Source organism: Sturnira hondurensis, unplaced genomic scaffold (assembly GCF_014824575.4).
Source record: "Sturnira hondurensis isolate 20B ecotype Veracruz unplaced genomic scaffold, ASM1482457v3 Scaffold0006496, whole genome shotgun sequence".
NCBI lineage: Eukaryota > Metazoa > Chordata > Mammalia > Chiroptera > Phyllostomidae > Sturnira > Sturnira hondurensis.
This window is the reverse complement of record NW_028079127.1, coordinates 18235693-18256685: the sequence shown is the minus strand read 5'-3', so window position 1 is coordinate 18256685 and position 20993 is coordinate 18235693. Positions and strand designations below refer to the sequence as shown.

The following is a 20993-nucleotide window of genomic DNA, read 5'->3' as shown; positions in this document are numbered from 1 at the left end:
TGAAAGCATGGTTCTGCAAAAAAACTCTTGTTTAAGGGGTGCGTCCTCCAGTTTTTCACTGCCGAACCAGAAAGTCCTTCTCTTCATCCCTTTACGTTTGGTCTGTGTCACAGATGGAGAAAGTGTGTGAAAATGGCCCTCGGGCAACAGCTTCAAATCCTGTGGGATGGCAGGCCTCCTGCTCTGCCGGGATGACGCCGGCTGCACCCGGGAGCGAGCAGCCACCAGAGCCACTCGAGCTCTGACAGGAGTCACTGCTGCAGCCCAGGCCGGGTTCACTTGCCGTTCTCGCCTGCAGTCCCCACCATGCCCACGACGCCCCCAGGGCCGGGCCACGCCACAGCTGCCCACTTCCCTTTCCTTCCCAGCTGCTGCCTCAGCCTCACACTTCCCTGAAAGAGTGGAGCCGCCGGCCACCTGTGCCTGCCCCGCCACAGTGTCCTCACAGGACAGCAGGAGGGCGTGTGCTCCTCACCTGGCTCCTTCCCCCAAGTCCCGGCCCATCGCCACTTGCACGTTCCTGCTGCCTGTTCTTTCTCCATCACTGGTGCCCCACTGGTGCCCCGGTGGCCTGCAGCAGGATCTGTCACTCGCCTCAAAAGTAACCAAGCCCAAGTGTCCTTTGATGCGTGAGTGGGTGAAGATGGGGCACATGTATGCAGTGGAGTATGACTTGGCCACAAAAAAGGAGGGCTGTTTGCAGCAAGGTGGACCTTGAGTGCATTGGGGCCAGTGAGGTCAGAGAAGCCGACTGTGACCTCGCTCACACAAGGAGTAAAGTAACAGAAACTAGATGACAGTGTGGTTACTGGAGGGCAGGGGGTAGGGGTGGGCAAAGAGGGTGAAGGTGAGGGGTCAAATAAGGGTGACAGGAGGGCCCAGACCTCAGGTGTGGGGCACAAAGTGGAGTGTGTTACACAGTATTATGTACACCAGAAATTCATAAAACGTTACCATTAACACTAATGCCTTTAAAAAGGAAAAAAAAGCTCTCCTTGGTCCCCTCCTGGCTGCTGCTCGGCCCCTCTCTGTGGGTCCCTGACCCCTGTGGAAACACAGACACCCTGCCTGCGGCCGGTGCTGTCAGCTGCCCGCCCTCAGCCTCTGCACAGCTCTCCCTGTGCGCTCCCGCTGCCTCGCATCGATTCCTCGTTCCTTCACTCCCCTGCGGCCGCGCCCAGACTGGGTCCGCAGTCCAGCTTCACGGCACTGTCTGCCGAACACCACCTGGGGCCATGCAGGTGCAGCTGGTTGGCCGCTCCCCTGCCACCACCCGCCCAGCGCTCGGGCCTCTCGATGGGAGTCAGCTGTCGGCCCTCACCCGGAGTTCTTAGCCAGTCCTGGAAGTTCTACCTAGAGGACGCGCCTCGAGTCAGGCCACTTACCATCTCCTCCACGGCGACCATCCATCCACTCATCCCACCTTCCTCCTGGCAGCTGCCCCAGCCTCAACCTTACGTGGCACCTGGGAGCTTTCCTTTCCTTTTCTTTTTAAAGATTTCATTTATTTCTAGAGAGGGGAAAGAAGGGGGAAAGAGGGAGAAACAGCAATTTGTGGTTGCCTCTTGCACGCCCCCTAGTGGGGACCCGGCCTGCAACCCAGACATGTGCCCTGACGGAATCAAACCAGCGACCTTCTGGTTCACAGGCCGGCACTCAGTCCACGGAGCCAGACCATCCAGGGCTGGGAACTTTTAAAAAGCATGAGTCACAGCACTTCCTTCCCCTGCAGAAAACGGTCCTGGGTTCTCTAGTTGCATTCAGGTTCAATGCCAGATTCCTCCCATAGCTGATGGGGTTCACTGGGCTTACCATCCCACCTCCGTTTCTCCCCTTCACATGTTGGTGCACACCCCTGAACCTCGAAAACCCCAAAAGGGTCCTGGCCCCCAGGCCTCGGAGGTGGCCACTGTCCCTCTGCCTGGTTTTCCCACCCTGGGCCACCTCTCCTGATTCAGGACAAGGGGCCCTGCGGAGATCCTGCCCAAGCCCCCAGGCTGAGGCAGCCCCTCCTGGGCTCTCGCCAGCGTCCAGCCCCCAACTATCCATGGTCCCCTGCAAGCCCGGTCACCGCCACAGTGACTCCTCCCTGCTGCCCATCTGCCCCGTTCTCCTCACTTCTGCAGCCCCGGTGGCCGGCACGGACCCAACGCAAAGGAGGCTCTGGGCCTGTGTGTGCTGGATGAACGGAAGGGACTGTCCCAGCCCAGGCTGCCATCATGGACCCCAGAGACCCCCGACAGACATCCACTGCTCACAGTTCTGCAGGCTGGGGGCCCCAGGGCCAGCCAACCGGGTGCCTGGCGAGGGCCCTTCCTGGCCCGTAGGCTGCTGCTTCTCGCCACAGAGTGGATTTACGTGGCCTTTCCTCAGAGCTCCGTCTTCCTCTCCTCGTGAGTCTGCCAATTAAAGTCCCACCCCCTGACCGGATCCAAACTACTGTACATCCCAAAGGTCTCAACGCCATCATGTCGGGGTTAGGGCTCCCACAGACGAATTTGGGGGGCACAGCCCGTGACAGGAGTGATGGCGGCATCTAAGCCTCCCTTACCAGAAGGAACAGTTGAGCTGGAGAAAAGCCGAGCAGCTGGCAGAGAGAACCCGCGGCCTGCTGCCCGCCCTCACCTCTAGAAAGGGGTGCTGTGCCGCGCCCCTGCCCCCATCCACCCTGCCCTGGACAGAGCTCGGTGGGGACTTGCTCCCATCACAAAGAGCCCCACGTCCTGGCAGACCACGCAGGATAAGAGCCGCCAACGCTTCTTTCTGCTCCGGAAACCAGCCTCACTCTGCTTTCCCCCCGCTGCTTCCTCCAGAGGGAGATCTCCAGGCGTTTCCTCCTGGCCCTGTGCCTGCAGCCCCTCGGCTCTTCCCCTTCCCAAGGGCGTTGTTTTCTAGCCCGGCGGCTTCTCCAGGACTCAGCGAGACCCAGCTTCCTTCCCACAAGAGTCCGAGCCAGTGGGGTCTCCAGCTTATCAGCAGGACATTTCTCCCTACTGCCCCCGGGGGTTCCAGTGGGTGATGGAGGGTCTGCAGGAAACGGTGACATTTGTGAACAGCTTAGCCTCTACAAAGAACCCCTGCGTGACAAGATGTGATGCTGTGGGAGTTTGCCAAGCACGTTTAGAAGTGCATTGTGTCAGGTGTCCTGGGGGAAAAGGGTGTCACTTCCAGTCCCTGCATTTCCTCTTGGGTTTCCCTAAGCCTCACAGCCACACCTTGGGGGGTCCAGTGCTCACTGCTCCCCAGTAGCAAAAAATTCGAGGCAATGTCAGCGTCTCAGAGGCGACCCGGCCCCACTCAGGCTTCGGGCACCTGGAGGCACCACACCCTTCTTTGCTCCGGGTTCAGTTGCTCTGGGTGGCGTGCCTGGCTCGGGAGGCGTGCTCTCAAAGCCGCACCAGCTGGCTGGCCTCAGTGCAAGCCCCTTACCTAATAGTGACGACCAAGGAGCACCTGCTGCATTCATCACCTGCTACATTCATTCATCCTTCACACTCGTCACCCTGAGTCCTTCGAACAACAGTGGCCAGCCCCATCTCCAGACGAGCAAACCAAGCCTCCACGTGGGGCTCCACCGCCCGAGCCAAGCCAGGCGGCAGAGCTAGCAATTACCCCAGGTCATCTGAGTAATGGGGTAATGGCCATCCTGCAATGGCCATGGCTGAGCGTGTCTGGCAGCGTGGAGGAGAGGGCCAGGGGCCCACTGTGGGCACCCTTCCTGCTCTGGTCCCTCCAGCCCCCAGCCCAGCTCTCCAGCCCCTGCCCCTGCCTCTTTTAGAATACTGGGGGTAGGGAAGCTCTGGCCCTTCAAAAACAGTAGACAAGCCCTGGCTGGTGTAGCTCAGTGGATTGAGCACGGGCCTGTGAATCAAGGGATCGCGGTTTGATTCCCAGTCAGGGCACATGCCTGGGTTGCAGGCCAGTTCCCATCAGGGGACACACGAGAGGCAACCATACATTGATATTTCTCTCCCTCTCTCCTTCCCTTCTCCTCTAAAGATTAAAAAAAAAAAAGGCAGTGGACAAGAGCCCACAGTCCTCCTACCACTGCTCCCATCTTTATCTCCAAAACGTTCTTCTGAATTCACCGCCCCCCGCCCCGCCCCGCCAGAAAGCCAGGCCTGTGTGCATGAGTGGGGGTGGGGTACAGGATGGCAGCCTCCCCCAGCTGTTCCGAGAGGCAGGCAAATGGTGTTTCCCACACAGAGGGGCCTGCTTCCTGCTCCCGATTCCAGACATGGCCGAAACTCTCCCAGCCTTCAGCAGGAGACTCCCCCAGACTGTGGCCTGGAGGAGGACAGTTCTTGTTTTCTTCCTTCCCACACTGCCCACTCCAGGAAGGGCTTGGGACCCCACTGAGACTTCTGACGTGGGGCTTCGGGTTGGTGGGTCAGAGACCCTCCTTCTGTCTTTTTTCAGGCAAGCAGACAACAGGGGACACCAGCCCACCGCAGGAGCCCCTGTGCCAAGTTAGAAAGAGGAAGGTGGCCACACTTCTCTTCCAGCTGTGAGTGCAGAGTGCACGCCCCTCCCCCACCCCACACAGAGCTGCCCACAGTCAGTCTGCAAGATTAGCAAGTCCGCAGCCCCTCACCCCCACGTGGCCCTGACCAGCTGAGCTGCCCTGCACTGGCCCACCCAGGCCCCACCCAGGCCCCCCCCTGGGGCACGGTGTCTCTTTGCTCCTCACTGGGCAGCTTAAGTTTCCGGGACGGTTGGTGCAGCTGGCCCAAGTCAGACCCACCGGCTGTTTCCCACAGACTCGTGGAGTACAGACCTGGACAGGCTGTTGTCAGACTCGAGTTGTCGGGGCTCCCACTGCTGTCCCCAAATCTAGCACACACACAGCCCTCCTGGTCCCGTAGAGGGGGAGGGTCTCCCCAGCACAATCAGTCATGAGAGGCAGGGGCAGCTTTACCACCAGGTAGGAAGCTCCCCTGGGCGTCCCTTTGATGTCAGAGAAGAGACCCTGTATGTACTCTAGGTGAGGCAGAAACGGGCGGATTTTGAGCTCACGCTGGAACCTTCCGGGACTCCCTGGTTCATGCTGTGGGAATATTCTGGCCAGCCTTCCTCTCTCGACCCTGGGACCGCCCAAGCACACAGCATGGGCGTGGCCACCAGAGGGTGCAGTCACCCCACTGAACCTGGCACAAAGCCTCCCCCACCCACTGGGGCTGGGGCTTCACCGGGGGCTACGAATGAAGCGGGCACGCAGGGTCCTCGGCCTTGAAGGCACTTTCAGCCCAGCAGGAGAAGGCGGGAGAGCCTGAGACCAACATATAACAGAGGGCAGCCTGGCACGGCCGGGGACACAGGGCAGGGCGCGTAGGGCAGGGCTGCAGGGGCAGGAGACCCAGTCTGCTCTCTAGAAAGACCGAGAGCAGTGACCTTCTGCAGCTTCCCCCCAGAACGCAGCTGCCCTGGGCAGCTTCCCTCCCCTGCAGACCCCAAACCGCCTCTAGTCCCACCTCATGTGGGAAACCTGGAGAATTCTCCCTTCTTTGCTCCCACACGTGCCTCCTGGGTGCAGGAGTAGACATGGGGGCTGCTGGTAGCATTTATTGAGTGCCTTCTGTATGCGGGGGTGGGGGTGGGGGGCCCCCCAACAGCCCCTCTGCAGAGCGAGGCAGGTTGGGATGTCTGGGCAGAGGGCACGGTTGGGCGGGGTGGGGCGTGCGGCTGCCCCCTTGCGGCACTAGGGCACTAGGCTGTCGTGGGACCCCGGCAGAAATTCCGGTTGTAGAAGTGGTGGTTGTCCCTGGTCAGGGCCATGCCCAGCTGGGCCCAGAACATGCCCTGGCCGCTCGGCTGGTGGGGCCAGAGGAGGACGCTCCGGCGGCAGAGGCGCTGGCGGAGCCGCACGTAGCGGGAGCTGTGGGCGTTGGGGTTCAGGATCACCAGCACCACCACGTCCCTCTGGTCCTCCAGCAGGCACTGCTGGGCGAGCAGGAAGCTGGCGCGCAAGAGGCCACTGACCCGGTCCGTGCGGTCCAGCACGAACAGCGTCTTGCGGCTGCTGTAGACCGAGGCCCACAGGTTCTCGAAGAGCGTCTTGCCGGGCAGCCAGTCTCGCTCCTCCAGGCACAGGTGCAGCGCCCGACGGCCGCGGCGCTCCTCCAGCTGCACCCGCAGCTCGTTGTACACCCAGTCCGCCACGGCGCCGGCCGACTTGTCGAAGACCACGAAGGCATCGTAGTCCGGGGCGGCCGTGCCCAGGCGGCGCCCCCGCCGGGGCAGCCAGGCCAGACCCAGGTAGAAGCAGTACCAGAGGTCCCAGCCGCACAGGTGCTTCAGCAGGGTGAAGGCCAGCACCAGCAGCACCAACAGCAGGGTGGCACTGAAGCAGGCCCAGGAGAGGGCCTCGTCCAGGCACAGGCGCAGGTCCTGCTCGAAGATGCTGCGGCCGCGCAGCTGGGTCGGGCTGCCGCATGTGACCTGGTTGGACAGCCTCGGCACGGCCTGCTGCACCTGCAGCAGGAAGTCCACGAAGGCCGCCCCGCAGGCGCAGTGCAGAGGGTTGCTCCGCACGTCCAGCACCCTCAGGGTGGCCGCTTGGGAGCCAAACCAAGAGGGCTCCACGGTCTTGAGGGCATTGGCGCTCAGGTTGACCACTTGCAGCCTCGTGGCCAGAGCGAAGAAGCCGAGGTCCACAAAGTTGATCCTGTTGCGGCTGACGTCCAGCTTCCGGAATTCGGTGCGAGCAGGGAGGCTGCCGTTGGTCAGGGCCTTCAGCTGGTTTCCTGACAGGTCCAGCACTTCCAGGTTGGGCAGCAGGGTCAGGCTGCTCCAGTTGAAGTACGCCAGGTAGTTGTCGCGGAGACGCAGCAGCTGCAGGCTCTTGGGGAGGCTGCCCACGGTGTGCGGCAGGAAGGCGTGCAGGTGATTCTGGGACAGGTCCAGGCGGAGCAGCTGCGTCAGCTCCCGGAAGAAGTGGAGGTAGAGGTCCCCCTCCTTCCACATGAGGTTCAGAGAGTTGCCGCTGAAGTCCAGGGCCAACAGTGAGGCGCTGCAAAGCTGCGGGGACACGCGGCTGTAGATGGCGTTCTGCGCCAGGCTGAGGTAGCGCAGGTTGGGCAGCCGGGCCACGAAGCTGAGGTTGTGGCCCACGCCCTGCATGCGGAAGGACTCGCTGTTGTCGCTGAGGTCCAGGGCCTCCAGCTGGGGCAGCTCCGTGAACGAGCCCCCGTGGTACAGGTCCAGCTTGTTGTGGGACAGGTCCAGCACCCGCAGGCTGGTCAGCGGCACGAACTGGGAGCCGTTGACCGCCTGTGAGATGCTGTTGTGACTCAGGCGCAGGCACTGCAGGTGCGACAGTCCGGCAAACATCTCGGGGTAGATGGTCACCAGGTTGTTCCGAGACAGATCCAAGGTGAAGTTGAAGGTCTTGCAGCTGGGCATGAAGTCCTCAGAGCCGGGGGCATCCTGGGGGCCTGGAGTGAGGCTGCTGGGCAACGGCCAGACCTCCTCCTCGGCACTGACCCCCACCGCGGAGGCCACCGACCCTGCTGGCCCCGCCGGCCCCACCATCCCACTGATGCGGTTGTTGGACAGGTCCACCTGGCGCAGGCGTGGGAACTCTTGGAAGAGGCTGAGGTTGACCTTGTTGATGAAATTCATCTGGAGACTCAGGTTCTGCAGGGCGGGCAAGCGGGTCAGGGGCCCAAGCGTGCCGTTGTCCAGCGAGCGGAAGAAGATGCCCGTCATATCCAGCTGCTGCAAGGAGGTCAGACTGCAGAAGGAATCTGCCAGCCACAGGTGGGCGTAGGATATGCCCTTGCGGTAATTGAAGGACAGGTTGAGTTTGCGTAGCGTCGTCAGGTTCCGGAAGACCTTGGTTTTGGAGATGTACTCGTACAGGAAGTTCTCACTCAGGTCCAGCACGGAGAGGTTCTCCAGGCCGCTGAACCACCTGGCGTCCAGGGCGTAGAGAGAACTGTCACTCAGCACCAGGCCCTGCAGGTGTCTCAGGTGGCTGAATGTGTCGGGCTGCAGCTTGAGGGACTTGTTGGGGCACTCCACGCAGGGGTTGGGGGCATGGTCGCACCGGCGGCAGTTGCCACCCACGTCCAGCACGCGCAGGGCGGTGAGGTTGGCCAGGTCCTTGGACCCCAGGGAGGTGATGCGGTTGTAGGAGAGCAGCAGGGTTTGCAGGCTGGGGGGCAGGAGGCAGGGCACCGCCGTGAGGTTGTCGTACTTGAGTGACAGGTAGACGAGGCTGCGCAGGCCGAGGAGGGCGCCCGGGGCCATCTGCACGGCCCGGCCGCAGGGATTTTTGTAGTAGCAGTTGCCGTCCATGTACAGGTGTCTCAGGGCATGCAGGCCCCTGAAGCTGGAGGGGTCGATCGCCAGGATGTTGGTGTGGCTCAGGGACAGGTTCCTGAGGGAGCTGGGCAGGGCGGGCACAGCTGTGATGTTGTTGTAGCTCAGGTTCAGGTCCTCCAGGACGGGCATGGCCAGGAAGGTGCGGGGCTCGATGGTCATGTGGCAGGCCCAGTGCATGATGCTGAGGCTGCTCGGCGGGCAGTTCCACTTGAGGTCCAGCCGTTTCAGGCTGGACAGCGGGGCAAAGTCACCATTGTGCAGGTGGCGGATGCGGTTGCTGCGCAAAGAAAGCTCGGTGATGTTGCCTCGGGGGTCGGATGCCAAGAAGCGGGGCACGGACGTCAGGAACAGCCACGCACAGTTGACTTTGTGGGGGGCCTCAAGTTCACAGGGCAGGAAGGCAGGCAAGGGGCCCGGAGCCAGCGCCGTGGCCTGGACCAGGAGAAGCAGGGGGAGCAGGGCGCCAGGGCAGGGACCCTGTGGGGAGGGGCCGTGAGTGGCAGTCCCAGCTCCATCCCCCCAGCTCTTCCCCCACCCTCTCTCTTGCCTCTGCCCAGACCTCACCTCACCTCCTCACCATGGGGAACCTGGACTTGGGTCTCTTCGACACACGACTGTGTTCGAGACCTGGAAGCCAAACTTGGGTCCTAGAGCTTTCCCTCGGAGCCGAACCCCAGGAGCCGAACCCCAGCCGGACCAGAGAGCTGGGAGGGGCCCACTGTTCCCCAAGCTCCCCTCTACGTCCCCCTCCCCTTCCTCAGCCATCTCTCTTCTCTCCTGAGCAAGGAGCCATCTCTACCCTGACCCTCACCACCCACTACTCCCCAATGCCTCCCTCTCCCTTTGGCCAAGACCCAGGCAGGAGCCAGGGTCTCCCGCTGGGGTCCAGGCTGGGGCCACCCAGGGCCCTGGTAAGGGCAGGTGCTGCCCAGGAGCACTGGACCTGCTGTGAATCAGAACAGATGGAGGGTGGGATGGGCAGCAAAGGAACAGACGGAGCCCAGGCCTGGGTGCCTGGCCTCGCCTCCCCATGTGGAGCCTGAGCCTCAGCCTCCGCATCCACGCAATGGGTCACCCCTCCTGCCCAGAGAAGGGCTTCTGCTCTGATGTCTTCAGGGTTCGGGGAGTGTCATGTCCCCAGAGCCACGTGGGTGACTGCCCTTTCCACTATTGTCTGCTGCCACCAAGCCCACCTTTCTTCCCAACGCCCCCAGGCAGTTCTTTCCCCTGGGGGGCTCAGGGCGGCTGTCCTACCATGATAAGGAGTGGGGGCTTCTCCAGAGGGTCTTGCTTGTGTGTGCGAGGTCCCTTCTCACGGTGATGGCTCACAGAACAGAGGAAGTGAGACTCTCACAACAGTGGCCCCCTCCCTGCCCACACTGGGGGGAGGGGCTGCGCAATGAGTCAGAGGTCGTTTGCATAGTCAGATGGCAGACTGAGGGCCCCTCAGCTCCTTCCTCTTTCACTACGCCTCTGCCTCTCGCCCCTGCCCAGCTGGACCAGGTCCTGTCACAGCCATGCCGGGTCCTGTCACAGCCGTGCCACACATCCCTGCTGGGCCTCGCACCTGCCCTCCGGCAATTCGAAGACACAGAGGCCCAGAGCCCAGTGTGAGCTCAGGAAAAATTGGGGTCAGGGACAGTGCTGGGCCTCAGCGGGGCTGCCTGTGCCTGCACCAGGGGATTCCCACTCTCACTCCTGGGGTCCTCAACTCCTGGCCCACGAGCAGTGTGCTTGGGCCACCTGTTCTTCCCTGGCCCGGCAGCCGTCCCCAGAGCTGTCCAGGGCCTGAGCAGCTGGGGACCCGTAGCACAACGGGCCAACTCAAGCTGCACCTGCGTCACCACAGCCCAACACTCCCCCTGGGGCAGGGTCTCCCCTCTGTGTCCCCAACGGCCTGGTGTGGCCAGAGCACAGACAGGCGGCGGGCCGGCTGGGCTAGCTGGGGTGTCTGGCTCATCCTCCCCCTGGGCTCTTCCCTGCTCTCAGGCTCTAACCCGGGGGGGGGGGGCGGGGGGCGGGCTGGGGCCAAGCTCCTCTGCAAGTCCACTGGCTCCACCTCCAGATCTGCCCGGCAGCTGCCCGGCGCCCTCCGTCCTCATGTCCACCAGCCTGGTGGTCCTTGCGGCTGGCCTGCCTCTGCGCTCATGCCCTATGGACTATTCCCATGTGGCCCCTAAGTCACACGAGGTCCCTCCTCTGCGCAGACCCCCTCTATGGCCCTTTCTGGACTTGAAGTCACAGGGTCCCCTAGGACGTGTCCTCCCAATGCCACCCTGACCGGTCTCCAGCCATGTTGGAGACGCAGCGCCTGCGTGCCTGTGCCCTCTCCCGCCAGAGGGCCTTTGAGCATACAGTAGAAGCTCTTCTCTCAGACACTCCCAAGTTGCCTCCCTTACTCCTCTGCTCACACATGACCCTCACCACTTGGGCTTCCCTGACCTGCGTCTGACCCTCCCTCCGGGGCCTCGCATTCCCCGGAGGCCCTCTTCCGGCTGCTCCTTTGCGTAGCTGACGATTTTTACCTACGAACACACCACATCCTTGCATTTCCGTGGTCTGTCATGCTCTGTCCTCGTGTCCTGCTGGAGAGCCAGCCTCCTGAGGGCCAAGGTCTTCCCTGTGGGTACCCCAGGGCCCAGCACAGTGCCCAGCGCTCGTCAATCAAATCCACAGCTCGGTGGCACTCAGCTCAGGGCAGGCGCCGTGTCCCTGAGCGATGATGAGTGAACAGACAGAGGGAGGCGGGGGGCAGGGGGGAAGCTGGGCGACTCGGTGGGGGTCACCGCTCCAAGCTGCCAAGAGTGCTGCAGGCTCCCAGGTCTAGGGGTCAAATGGCGAGGTCAAATGCGGAGGTGACAATGGCGGGTCCTTCTGCCCACCTGGGGACCAGCAGTGGGGACCCCCTTCTCTGGGTCTGGCTCTGCGCCCTACACTTCTGGGGTCTTTGGTGGGGCCCGAGAAAGGCCCCAGGGTTGGAAGGGGGATCTGAGCCCCAGCCCAGGATGTGCTCACAGGAGAAAGGACAGTGCCCGGCCAGCAGCTGAACCCGTCACCAACCCGGCACGCCCTCTCCCTGGCACACCTCCTGCTGAGTCCTAAGCCCCAGGGAGACTCTTCCAGAGTCCCTGGGACCAAAGACCCAGGCCCTCTTCCCCTCCCCCACCCCCAGCAGCCACCCTGTCTGCCTCAGGGGCAGGAACACGGGATCCCAAAAAGGATGTCTGCACACACGTGGACTGGACATCACAGATGTCAGATGTCTAGACACACCCATGGCACCGCAGCCCCTCGGAGGCTCAGAAGCCTGCCACGCAGAGCCGCCCAGTGTGGCAGGCCCCAGAGGCCCTCAGGGAGACCCCATCCCACCCCCAGAGCTGTGCATGCAGCAGAAGGCACCCTGCAGGTGGGGACAGGGTCTGAGAGGGGAGCCTCCTGCTTTGAAGACTGGCAGGGAGGTGGGGCTCTCTTGCTGCTAGAAAAGGCAAGGAAATGAGTTCTCCCAGGGCCTGCAGAGAAAACCAGCTTCGCCAAATGCCTGGGTTTTAGCACTGGGAAGCTCATTTCAGACTTATCAGAACTGTTAAGAGAATACGTTGGGGTTTTTTTTAGAGAGAAGGGAGGGAGAAAAACATCAGTATTTGGTAGCCTTTTGTGCGCCCCCTACTGGGGACCTGGCCTGGAACCAGGTATGTGCCCCAACTGAGAATTGAACCAGTAACCTTTTGTTTCACAGTCTGGTGCTCAATCCACTGAACCACACCAGCCAGGGTCATTTGTGTTGGTTGAAGCCAATAAGTTTGGGGAACCTAGAACTGCCACAGAGGCGGCGGCCGCCCCCAGCCACAAGGGGACCTGTCTGAGGCTCTGCCTTCTCCATACCCTCTGCCTCGAATGCCCAAGCCAGAGGTGGTCCCTCAGAGCCAGACTCATGTGTTGATTTAAAAATATTTTATTCTTTAAAAAATACAGCATTCAACCATCTCATCCTGCAGTGACCCCTGCCCCACCCCGACTGACCCCACCCCTGTGGCCAAAGGCTTCCAGGCTATACTGGGACCCTGGGCTCAGTTCCCTGGGGGCAGGTTCATGCCAGGCCCTTGAGACAGCCAGGCAGGGTCCCCAGACACCCTGGGCACAAGACAGGCAACAGGCAGAGCCACAGGGAGGGTCACAAATGCCGGCTCAGTGGCCCTCAGAAGCCACACAAGTGATCAGTCACCAGCCCTCCTGCCCCGCGAGAGGCAGCCCTGCCCAGATGCCCAAGCTGGGGAGGAGGGGGGATGACAGGGAGTGGCCCCACAGTCCCGCACCAGCGTGGCTCAGGCCCCGCCTCCTAGCTGTCATCCCCGTTCTCGCCAGGGCCCCGGATGAGGCGCTTGTGGCCCCGCTTGCCTCCTGGGCCCTTGGGCTTGGCGAAGGCCTGCCTGAAGGCCTGCTGCTTGGGGTGCACCTCGTCGTACAGGAAGTCAGCCGTCAGCTCCGTCCCGTCCCCGATCTCGATCTGTGCCGGGCCGGGTCACACACAGCCTTGGTTACTCCCACCCCTGGGCTGCACTCCCTTGACCTCGCATGCCCCAGCCCGGCGAGCCCCACCCGGAAGGCCACCTCCAGGCCCTGTGCGCCTTGGTCACCTCTGCCCCCAGACCTGGGGACAGGAGATGTGATGCCAGGGCTAGGGCTTGTCCAGGCCAGCGGTCAGCGGGCAGCCTCAGACAACGCATGTCAGCCCTGGGGCTTCACTATCCCCACCCATCCAACAGGTAGCAGCCACCCCCGCTCTGCCCATCCCGGGACCCCCGCTTCTCACGCCGAGGGCAGGGGGCAGGGCTCAGGGAAGGGAGGGGGCGCCCACCTTCTTGGAGATCTCCAGCTGGAAGTCCTGCTCCACAGAGTCGAGGAGGCGGCTCTTGCAGCTGGAGTAGAGCATGCGCTCTCGGATACTGCACTTGTACCCCGGCATCGAGTAGATGAACACTGGGGGCGGGGCGCAGAGGTGAGTGGGCTGGCCCGCCGCGGCAGTGCAGCCCTGCCCCAGCCCCGCCCCGTGGGCCCTGCCGAGGCCACTCACCCACAGACTCGAGTGGGTCGCCCTCATGGGTGTGCTTGTAGAGGAAGAAGTGGTAGCGGGCGGCTTCTCGGGGCACCCTCGAGGGCAGCTGGGCCACGTCCGTGGGCTCGGTGTGTACCAGCTCGATCGTCTCCCGCTCCAGATCCAGCTTCTGCCAGGGGGCAGGGGTGGGTCAGGGCGCCGGACCAGGGGGGTGCCAGCCCCAACTCTGTCGCTCTGAGAGATCTGCTGGAGAAGCCCCCCGAGGGCTGAGGGCAGGATGGTGGGAAGGGCCTTGGCCTCAGGGAGGCACCGCCACGGGGCCAGCCCACCCTCAGAGACGAGGCCTTGCGGGGTGGGGGGGATGTGTCTTAGAAAGGAGACATTCTGCTTGAGAGGTGGCAGCGTGGATGCTGGGGCAGAGGGCCCTGTGGGGACAGAGGGTCAGGAGGCTGCAGACAGCAACTAGGACAGGAAGGGGCTCAGAGCTGAGGGGTCAGTAGATCCCAGGGGTGAGTGTGTGTACGCCGTGTGGAAGGCAGAGCAGGGGACAGTGCACCACAGGCATCCCTGCATATAAGCAGAGACAGGACAAGGGAACTTAGTACATCCACGATACAGGGTAGCTGCACCCCGAATGGGAACTGGAAGAGACGGGGGTGGGGTGGACAGGTGCTCCCACCAGTACACAGGGGAGCTGCAGCAGACATGCTGGGGACATGTGTGCACCTTTGCACACATGTGTGAGCAGGCGGCGTGGGGGCACACCCACCAGCTGGATGTAGTTGATCATCTTCTGCTTGAGCTGCTGAAGCGCCCGCTGGGCCTCTGGCTGCAGCGGGAAGGCAAGGCCCTGCAGGGTCTGGTGCTTGCTCTCCACGCTGATCTCAGTCTTCACCTGAGAGCAGGGGAGCCCTGAGTAAGGCCCTCACCTGCCCCCAGCAGCCCTCGGCCCACCCAGGGAGCACAGGCCTGGCACCCCCCGGAGGGCCCTGGCTGGGACTCGCACCCACTCTCCTTGTACCCACCTCATTGATACGGATCTGCTGAAGTTCTCTCTCGGCCGAGGTCAGGGGGGCAGGTGCCGCACAGGACGACAGGTGCTTCTGGTAGCCAGCGAAGGAGAGGTCATCCTGGCCGGCAGGCACAGAGGGGTAAACGGGCGCCTCGGGATGGACTGCCTGGAGCGCACTGAGCACCCCGGGCTGCAGCCCCGGGCCCTCTCCACGCACCCCCAGGCCCGGATGGAGCCCGCTTGCTCTGTCATCCCTAACCTCATGCTGTCCTCTGAGGGCCCCTTACCTTCACGGTCCCGAAGAGCTCATCCTTCACATGGCCGCCCCCAAACTCCTTCTTCACTGTGGCCCGGGTGGCTGCGTATAGCATCTTCAGCCGCACCTGGTGAGTGGGGGCCGAGCTGTGAGACCCCTCCAGGCAGGACTGTCTCTCCATCAGGCAGGAACCTCTGGGTGGGGTCAGGCCACCTCACTGTGCCCGTGCACCCCCAGAGGGCGCCATACAGAGATGAGGAGGCAGTGGGGTGGTTTGGACAGCAGGGGGAGCCCTCGACCAGCCCGACCTCTGCCTCCCAAAGCCAGGCCGGCTAGCCAGGAGCCCTGCAGGTCTCTGCCAGGACCTTGCCCCTCAGGCTTCCTGCAGGGGGACCCGTTGTCTTGCTCAGACAGCTGCCCTTTCCCCAGATCTTGGGACTGGATGGGGGGGGGGGGGCAGCTCCAAGACTCACAGGGGAATTATCAGGTGACCAGGCGAGGAAAAGCCACTCGAAGCCCTGGGCGTTCTTCGAGTCCAGGCGGTACAGCAGGTAGCAGGGCTGCTGGGCGTCCAGGAGTGGCAGCACAGCCCGGTCATAGTCCTGGTCCCAGCTGCCAACCGGCTCCCTCGACGCTCCCAGCACGAGCTGCTCTGGGGGCAGAGGCCGGGTGAGCCCAGGAGTGGCCACGGCCCACCCCCACCCCTGACAGGCCCTCCTGCCTCTGGTGGTGGGTCAGGCCTGCTGGCCACCCCACCCTGCCTTCCCCTGGAGCCCATAGCCCCTGAGGCTGTGAGGCTGAATCAGTGGCTGAGTTCCTGACTGACTGAGAGAAAAAGCTGGCAGCTGGAGCCTGCTCACTCTACAAGGGCTCGGAGACGGCGGCGGGTGTGTGCCCACGCTGACCCGGCACAGATAACCATGGTCAAGCACCAACAGCGCGGCCCGTCACTGACACCCAGCTACCCACTCACCCGCCAGCTTGCGGCTCCGAGCGCAGCCCTGCTGTGCCACCTCCTGCCACCCGCCCCCCGCCCCCGCAGCCCAGGGCCCCTGCACAGCCTCCTGGGAACACTGTGCTCAGGGCCACAGGAACCTGCAGGAGCAGACATGTGCGGCGAAGAGGGACCCGCGGGTTCCTACCCAACACTGTACAAACAGGGACCTTGCTGCTGCCTACCAGCTGTCGTCCGCTCCCCAAAAAGTAACAAATCAGACATAGCCCCCTCTCAAGGCCTGGCCAACCGGCCTGCCACCCCCTGGCTGGCGCCCAGGGTGCAGTGGGCCCCTCAGGCTTGGCAGGGCACGAAACGGCAGCCCAGGGGCACACAGGCCCAAGTCGGAGGGAAAGCTGGGGCAGCCACTCCCTGGCCAGGGGTGGCCCCTGGGCATCAGCCCCTCCTGATGGGGGCAAGGGGCGCCACTATGCCAGGTCCGAGGCCCAGCCACCTCTCTGGAGGCTCGGCCCCTTGCCTGCCCGTCCCAACCCCAGTGGGGTCAGTGTGGAAAGCCGGCAGGCACAGGCCGAGTCGGCCCCAACAGCACTGTCAACGTCGTTTAACCCGGTGCCTACTTTTCCAACCGGGAAGTCTTACACAGGAAGTGGAATTCACAGCTTTTCTAGAAAAATCAGGAGGTCGGCCACACTCACTCGGGGATGGGCCATGGCCGCCTGCCAGGGGACCCAGACCCTCCTGGACACTCCCAGGTGCCCCAACAACCGTGTGCAGAGCTGAGACAGGTCAGAGCCTGCCCAGAGCGCCCCCTGCTTGGCATCTGCAGGGGCACCCTGGCTGAACGGGCCCTGCTTTGAGCCAATTCGGTACGCACCAAGCCCACTCGGGAGCCCCTGAAAAGCCCCCTACTGTGTGGCTCCATGGAAGGGCTGGAAGGACTGGGGGGCCCACTCCCCGTCCCAGAATCTGGCCCCTCATCTCCAGGGGGAGGGGTCCTCCACTCCTGCCCCCACAAGGTGCAGTCTAACCCTCGGCCCCTCCGACCCCCCTCAGCTCAGACTCCCCTGCCCAGCCCCTCCTCCTGCAGAAGCCCCAGGTCCCCAGAGTCCAAGGCCCAGCCAAACCTAGAAGTCACCCATCTTCATCTCCAAGGGATCTGGACATGAGTCCCTTCTCCCCACTGTGGAGGCACTTCTCAAGGGCAGGGCCCCAGTTTCTGAGAACACCCCCTGGCCAGTGGCTAAGCCAGTTGGGGCCTGCCAGCCACACAGACCTGAGTTGTGCCAGCCACATGGGCAGTGCCTGGCTTAACATTCCCTGCCCCCTGACCATCCCATCCCCACCCTACACAGCCTCTGGGGGCACTGGGCAGGACTCCCGGCCAGGCATTCCCTTCCACGTCCCCGCCTTCAGCTTCCTGCTGTTGAAGGCCACCTGCAGCACTCTCCTACAAGGCCCCCACACCCCCAGATGGGGAAACTGAGGGCCTGAGGGGGCCAGAGGCCAGCGTCCTCCCACCCCCGAGAAGCAGCAGGGCTCGTGCCCAGCCATCGCCCCAGCCACCGCCCCAGCCATCGCCCCAGCCTGCAGGGGGCGCTCACCGTCCTCAATGACGACTTTGATGAGCCTGATGGAGCCAGCCCGAGCCTTGGCAAAGAACTCCTTCAGCTCCTCCGTGGCTACGAGGACGAGAAACATGGTGGGGGTGAGTGGGAGGTGAGAGCAGGGTGGGCAGGGACACGTCCAGGGCCTGCTCCGTCCTGTGCGGCTGGGTGGCGGAGCTGGGAGCCGGGTTAAATGCAGCCCCCCATGTGACCAGGAATCCGAGACGCCACCGAACATAAGCTCCCAAATTTAGCCAGTAGAGGTGGCAGGCGAGTGGCCTGCTGGCTGGGGGCGGCTCTGGTGACAGGGCAGTGGGGATGGGACAGCCCGGCTGAGGAGGAGGCGGGCTCTGGGACAGTCCAGGCCAGTCGGGGGTGGCCAGGCGCTGAGAGGGGCTGGGACCCACCCCAGACAGAGACATGTGAACAAATGCCCTCGGTGTGCCGGGGCCGCTGCGCCCATTAACACGTGTGGGTGCACACACACATGCTGCGTGTACAGGCACACACTCAGCCCAGCGTGGGTGGACATGACACACCAACACCTGCAGGTGCCAGAGGAGAGCAGGAACGCAGATGCCCTCATCCACAAGCACACGCTCAGTGGGTCTAATGTGAGTGGGCTCACATGCTTAGACACGCACACACTCCCCAGCCCAGTGCCATGCATGCCACACACACACGGACAGACAAGTGCAGAGCTCAACGAAGACAGATTTGCAGGCAAAGGATGTACAGAGCACACACAATACACAGGCACGCACGCACGGACACAGCCCTGCTGGGGGCAACAAACTCCTAACCCTAGGCAGCTGGGAGGGCTTCCTGGAAGAGGAAGGACTCCTAGGAACTACCCAGAACAGGTCCTGTCTTGGTCCTTGGGCCAGAGCTAGAAGATGCCAGCCAATGAATGAGGACCAAGTGCAGAGGTGAGGATCCTGGTTAGAGCTAGGGAATCATGGGGAAGTCACAGAGCCACTGAGGTTCAGATGGAGAAACCAAGGTCCGAGTAGGGAGGAGCTCAACGTGGCCTCTGGGCACACAGGGGCGGCCGGCACGACCTTGAGGGTTCCCAAGGGTTAGAGAATTCTGCAGGGACACAGTGGAAGGGCTGAGGTCAGAGAATATTTATAGGGCTCCAGCTCAGGGGCAGGGGGGCCTGTGGGAAACAGACTCTGGTCCTGTCCTCAGGTGCCCCGCCTGCAGGGTAACCCTGGGCCTGAGACCTCCAATGCAGGGTGGGCAAGGTCGCAGCTGAGCCCGAAAGTGCTTGGCGCTCAGAGCACCATGGCAGGGGGACAGCCCCACTGGGCCCAGGGAGAATACACCCCTGCAGGTCCCTGATGGAGACCTGGCCTGGGGGCATCACCTTCCCCGCAGCGGTATTGACCTCGACCTCACTAAGCTGCAAACTCATCTCTAATGAGGAGCTCATGCTCCCCAGATGCAGAGGGGGAGGGGTGGATGGGAGAAGGGGCCTCTGCTAATTGCACATTAGTTTCACTGCTGTACTGACCCCAGGGCAGGCTGTGCTGACTTGCTCCCCTACCTGCGTAGGCCTCCTGGGAGAAAAGGCCAAGCAACTCTCCCAAAGGAGAGGCTGATGGGCCCCTTCTAGTGTTACCAGGGCAGTGACACCCCAGAAGGGGAAGCGACAACCCCCCAGGCCGACTCAGCCACCATCAATAATCCAGAGGCCAGGCCTGGGACACCTGAGCCCCGGCCATCAAAGATTCATGTCCACCCCCAACCCCATGAGCCTCAGGTTACAGGTCCCTCCCCTGCCCTGCTGTGAGGTCAGCAGTCACACCTGTGGCCAGGGCGGAGCTGGCACCTGGGAGTCCAGGGCGGTCTGACTTCCCCAGTCCCTGGGCCAGAGGAGTGGGCAGCTCACAGGCAGGAGGGGCGGCCCAGCCCCCAGGGTGCCGGAGGCAGGCTCGCCTCACCTTTTAGGAGAGGAGAGACTGAGGCAGGGTCCTGACCATGGAGCACAGAGAGGACCCTAACTTCAAACCCCCTCCCAGCTGGAGGCGGCAGCAATGGACAGACAAAGGGGAAGGAAGGGACAGTGGGGACTGTTTCCTCCTGTGGGGCTGAGTCATGAGGCAGGCCCTCCTGCTCTTCCCCCACCCCCCAGTGGCTGGTCCCCTGGTGGGATGGGAGGGCGGCCCTGCCCGGGATCAGGCCTTCTCTGGCACCGTGGGGTGGGGCTGGGGAAGCCCTCTCAGGGCTGCCTGGCCACCAAGCAGCCACAACCACAAGCCCAGATCCAGGTGGTCAGGCGGGTCGATGGTGGCCCCGGCTGTGGTGGGAAGGGTGGCTGACAGCCAAGCCACCAGGCTCTCTGGCCCAGCAGCCTGCACCTTCTGAACAGGCCAGCGGAGGGGGACACAGGCCCAGGCAGGGTGGGGACACCTGGTTCTCAGCCACTGCTTCTCTCCCAGCCTAAGGACAAAACCGAGGCCCCTGGGGCAGGGGGTGATGCTCTGGTTTGTAGAAGAAGCTTGGGATTGGGGGGGAGCGGGCCTGGAGTCTCTAGGGCCAGGACCCTCTCCCACAGCCCCAGATTTGGACCCTCTTCTGTGTTCCCCACCTGGGACTGGAGCCCTCCGACTCCAGCTGGGGCAGACTCAGAAGATGGGAGTATAAAATGGGGGCAAAGGAGCAGATCCAGAGGTCAAGGTCAGCCTGGCCACTCTCCAGCTCTGAGGGCCCTGTCCCAGGCTTCCCCAGCTTGGCCTGCAGGAGTGTGTGAGGGTGCTGGGAGGAGCCAAAGGTCAAGGACCCCTCCGCAAACAGACACAAACCCGTCCAAGCCACACAGACACAGCCGGTCCATGCATCCATAGAAACAAACGCACACGGAGACGCACCCAAACTGAGAACACACACACAGGCACCCACGGACGACTGCACTCAGTCAAGAAACATTGACGTCTGAAGGTGCTTCCATGTGACTGTGTCCATTCAATCGGCCGGAGTGCATGTGCACCCGGATGAGCACACGCACAGGACTGTCCACAGAGAACAAGTGCACATGCGTGCACACTTCCCCAGAGGTGCGCATCCGGGTACACCCACCCCCAGAAAGGAACAAAAATCCATAGATGGGCACACCCCGGCACCTCCACCCTCAGAAGGGTGCACAGAGCACAGGGGCTTCCGCCCCAGCTGTGCACGAAGAAGTACACCCACTCCCAACTGTGCACAGTTAAGTCCCCCTCCCCCCCCAGATGTGCCCACCCCCGGCGACCCGCGGCTGCAAAACAGAACAGGAAGCCTCCGCGGGCTGGTGCCGGGGAGGAGACAGGAGCCGAGGGCTGGGAAGGAGCAGCAGCCGCGGGTGGAGACCCTGTGCCCCCTCGCCGCCCGCCACCCGCCCTCACCGTGGATGCCCGTCTGATGCGCCATGGCTCCGTGCCCTGCTCCGCCCGCGCCCTCGGAGCCCTCGGCTCGGCCCTGGCCCCGCTCGCTGGCTCGGCCTCGGAGCAGGAGGAGGATGTGGCGGGGGCCGCCCAGCCTCGCGCAGCTTCCCGGGCGGGGTCGAAGGACCCGCCCCCAGCGCGCCCCGCCCCCACGGGCGCGGCCGGGAGGAGGCGGGACTTGGGGCCGCGCGTGCGCTCAGAGCGCTGCTTGTTCCGGGTGGGCGTCTGGCGGGGAGCGAGCGGTCGCGCTTGCGCGCGCGCTAGTGGGGTTGATAAAGAAGGGGCCTTGTTGCTTGCTTGCACGCGCGAGAGTCTGTGCTCCCGGGGCCAGGTGGGTTTGCAAGCCGGGTGGGATGCCCACGT

The 20993-nt window shown here is 63.2% G+C and overlaps 1 protein-coding gene across 3 annotated transcripts; it reads right to left on the bottom strand.

Annotated features, from left to right (window-relative positions):
• Positions 1-5530: 5530 nt before the first annotated feature.
• Positions 5531-20763, bottom strand: LOC118989412 (twinfilin-2). 3 transcript variants are annotated; one of them, XM_037049563.1, is made up of 9 exons: positions 20592-20763; positions 17203-17280; positions 15120-15298; positions 14678-14773; positions 14404-14508; positions 14148-14273; positions 13397-13547; positions 13181-13302; positions 5531-8802 (listed from the first exon to the last, which is right to left on the bottom strand). In XM_037049563.1, exons 1-9 carry the CDS (start codon positions 20614-20616, stop codon positions 5707-5709), a joined length of 3978 nt encoding a protein of 1325 aa, XP_036905458.1. In that variant the 5' UTR covers positions 20617-20763; the 3' UTR covers positions 5531-5706. The 3 variants fall into 3 exon arrangements, with proteins under 3 accessions (XP_036905458.1, XP_036905455.1, XP_036905457.1); XM_037049562.1 differs by lacking the exon at positions 5531-8802 and adding an exon at positions 12260-12829 and having other exon boundaries at positions 20592-20743; XM_037049560.1 differs by lacking the exons at positions 13181-13302; positions 13397-13547; positions 14148-14273; ... (3 more) ...; positions 17203-17280; positions 20592-20763 and adding an exon at positions 9580-9650.
• Positions 20764-20993: the final 230 nt, after the last annotated feature.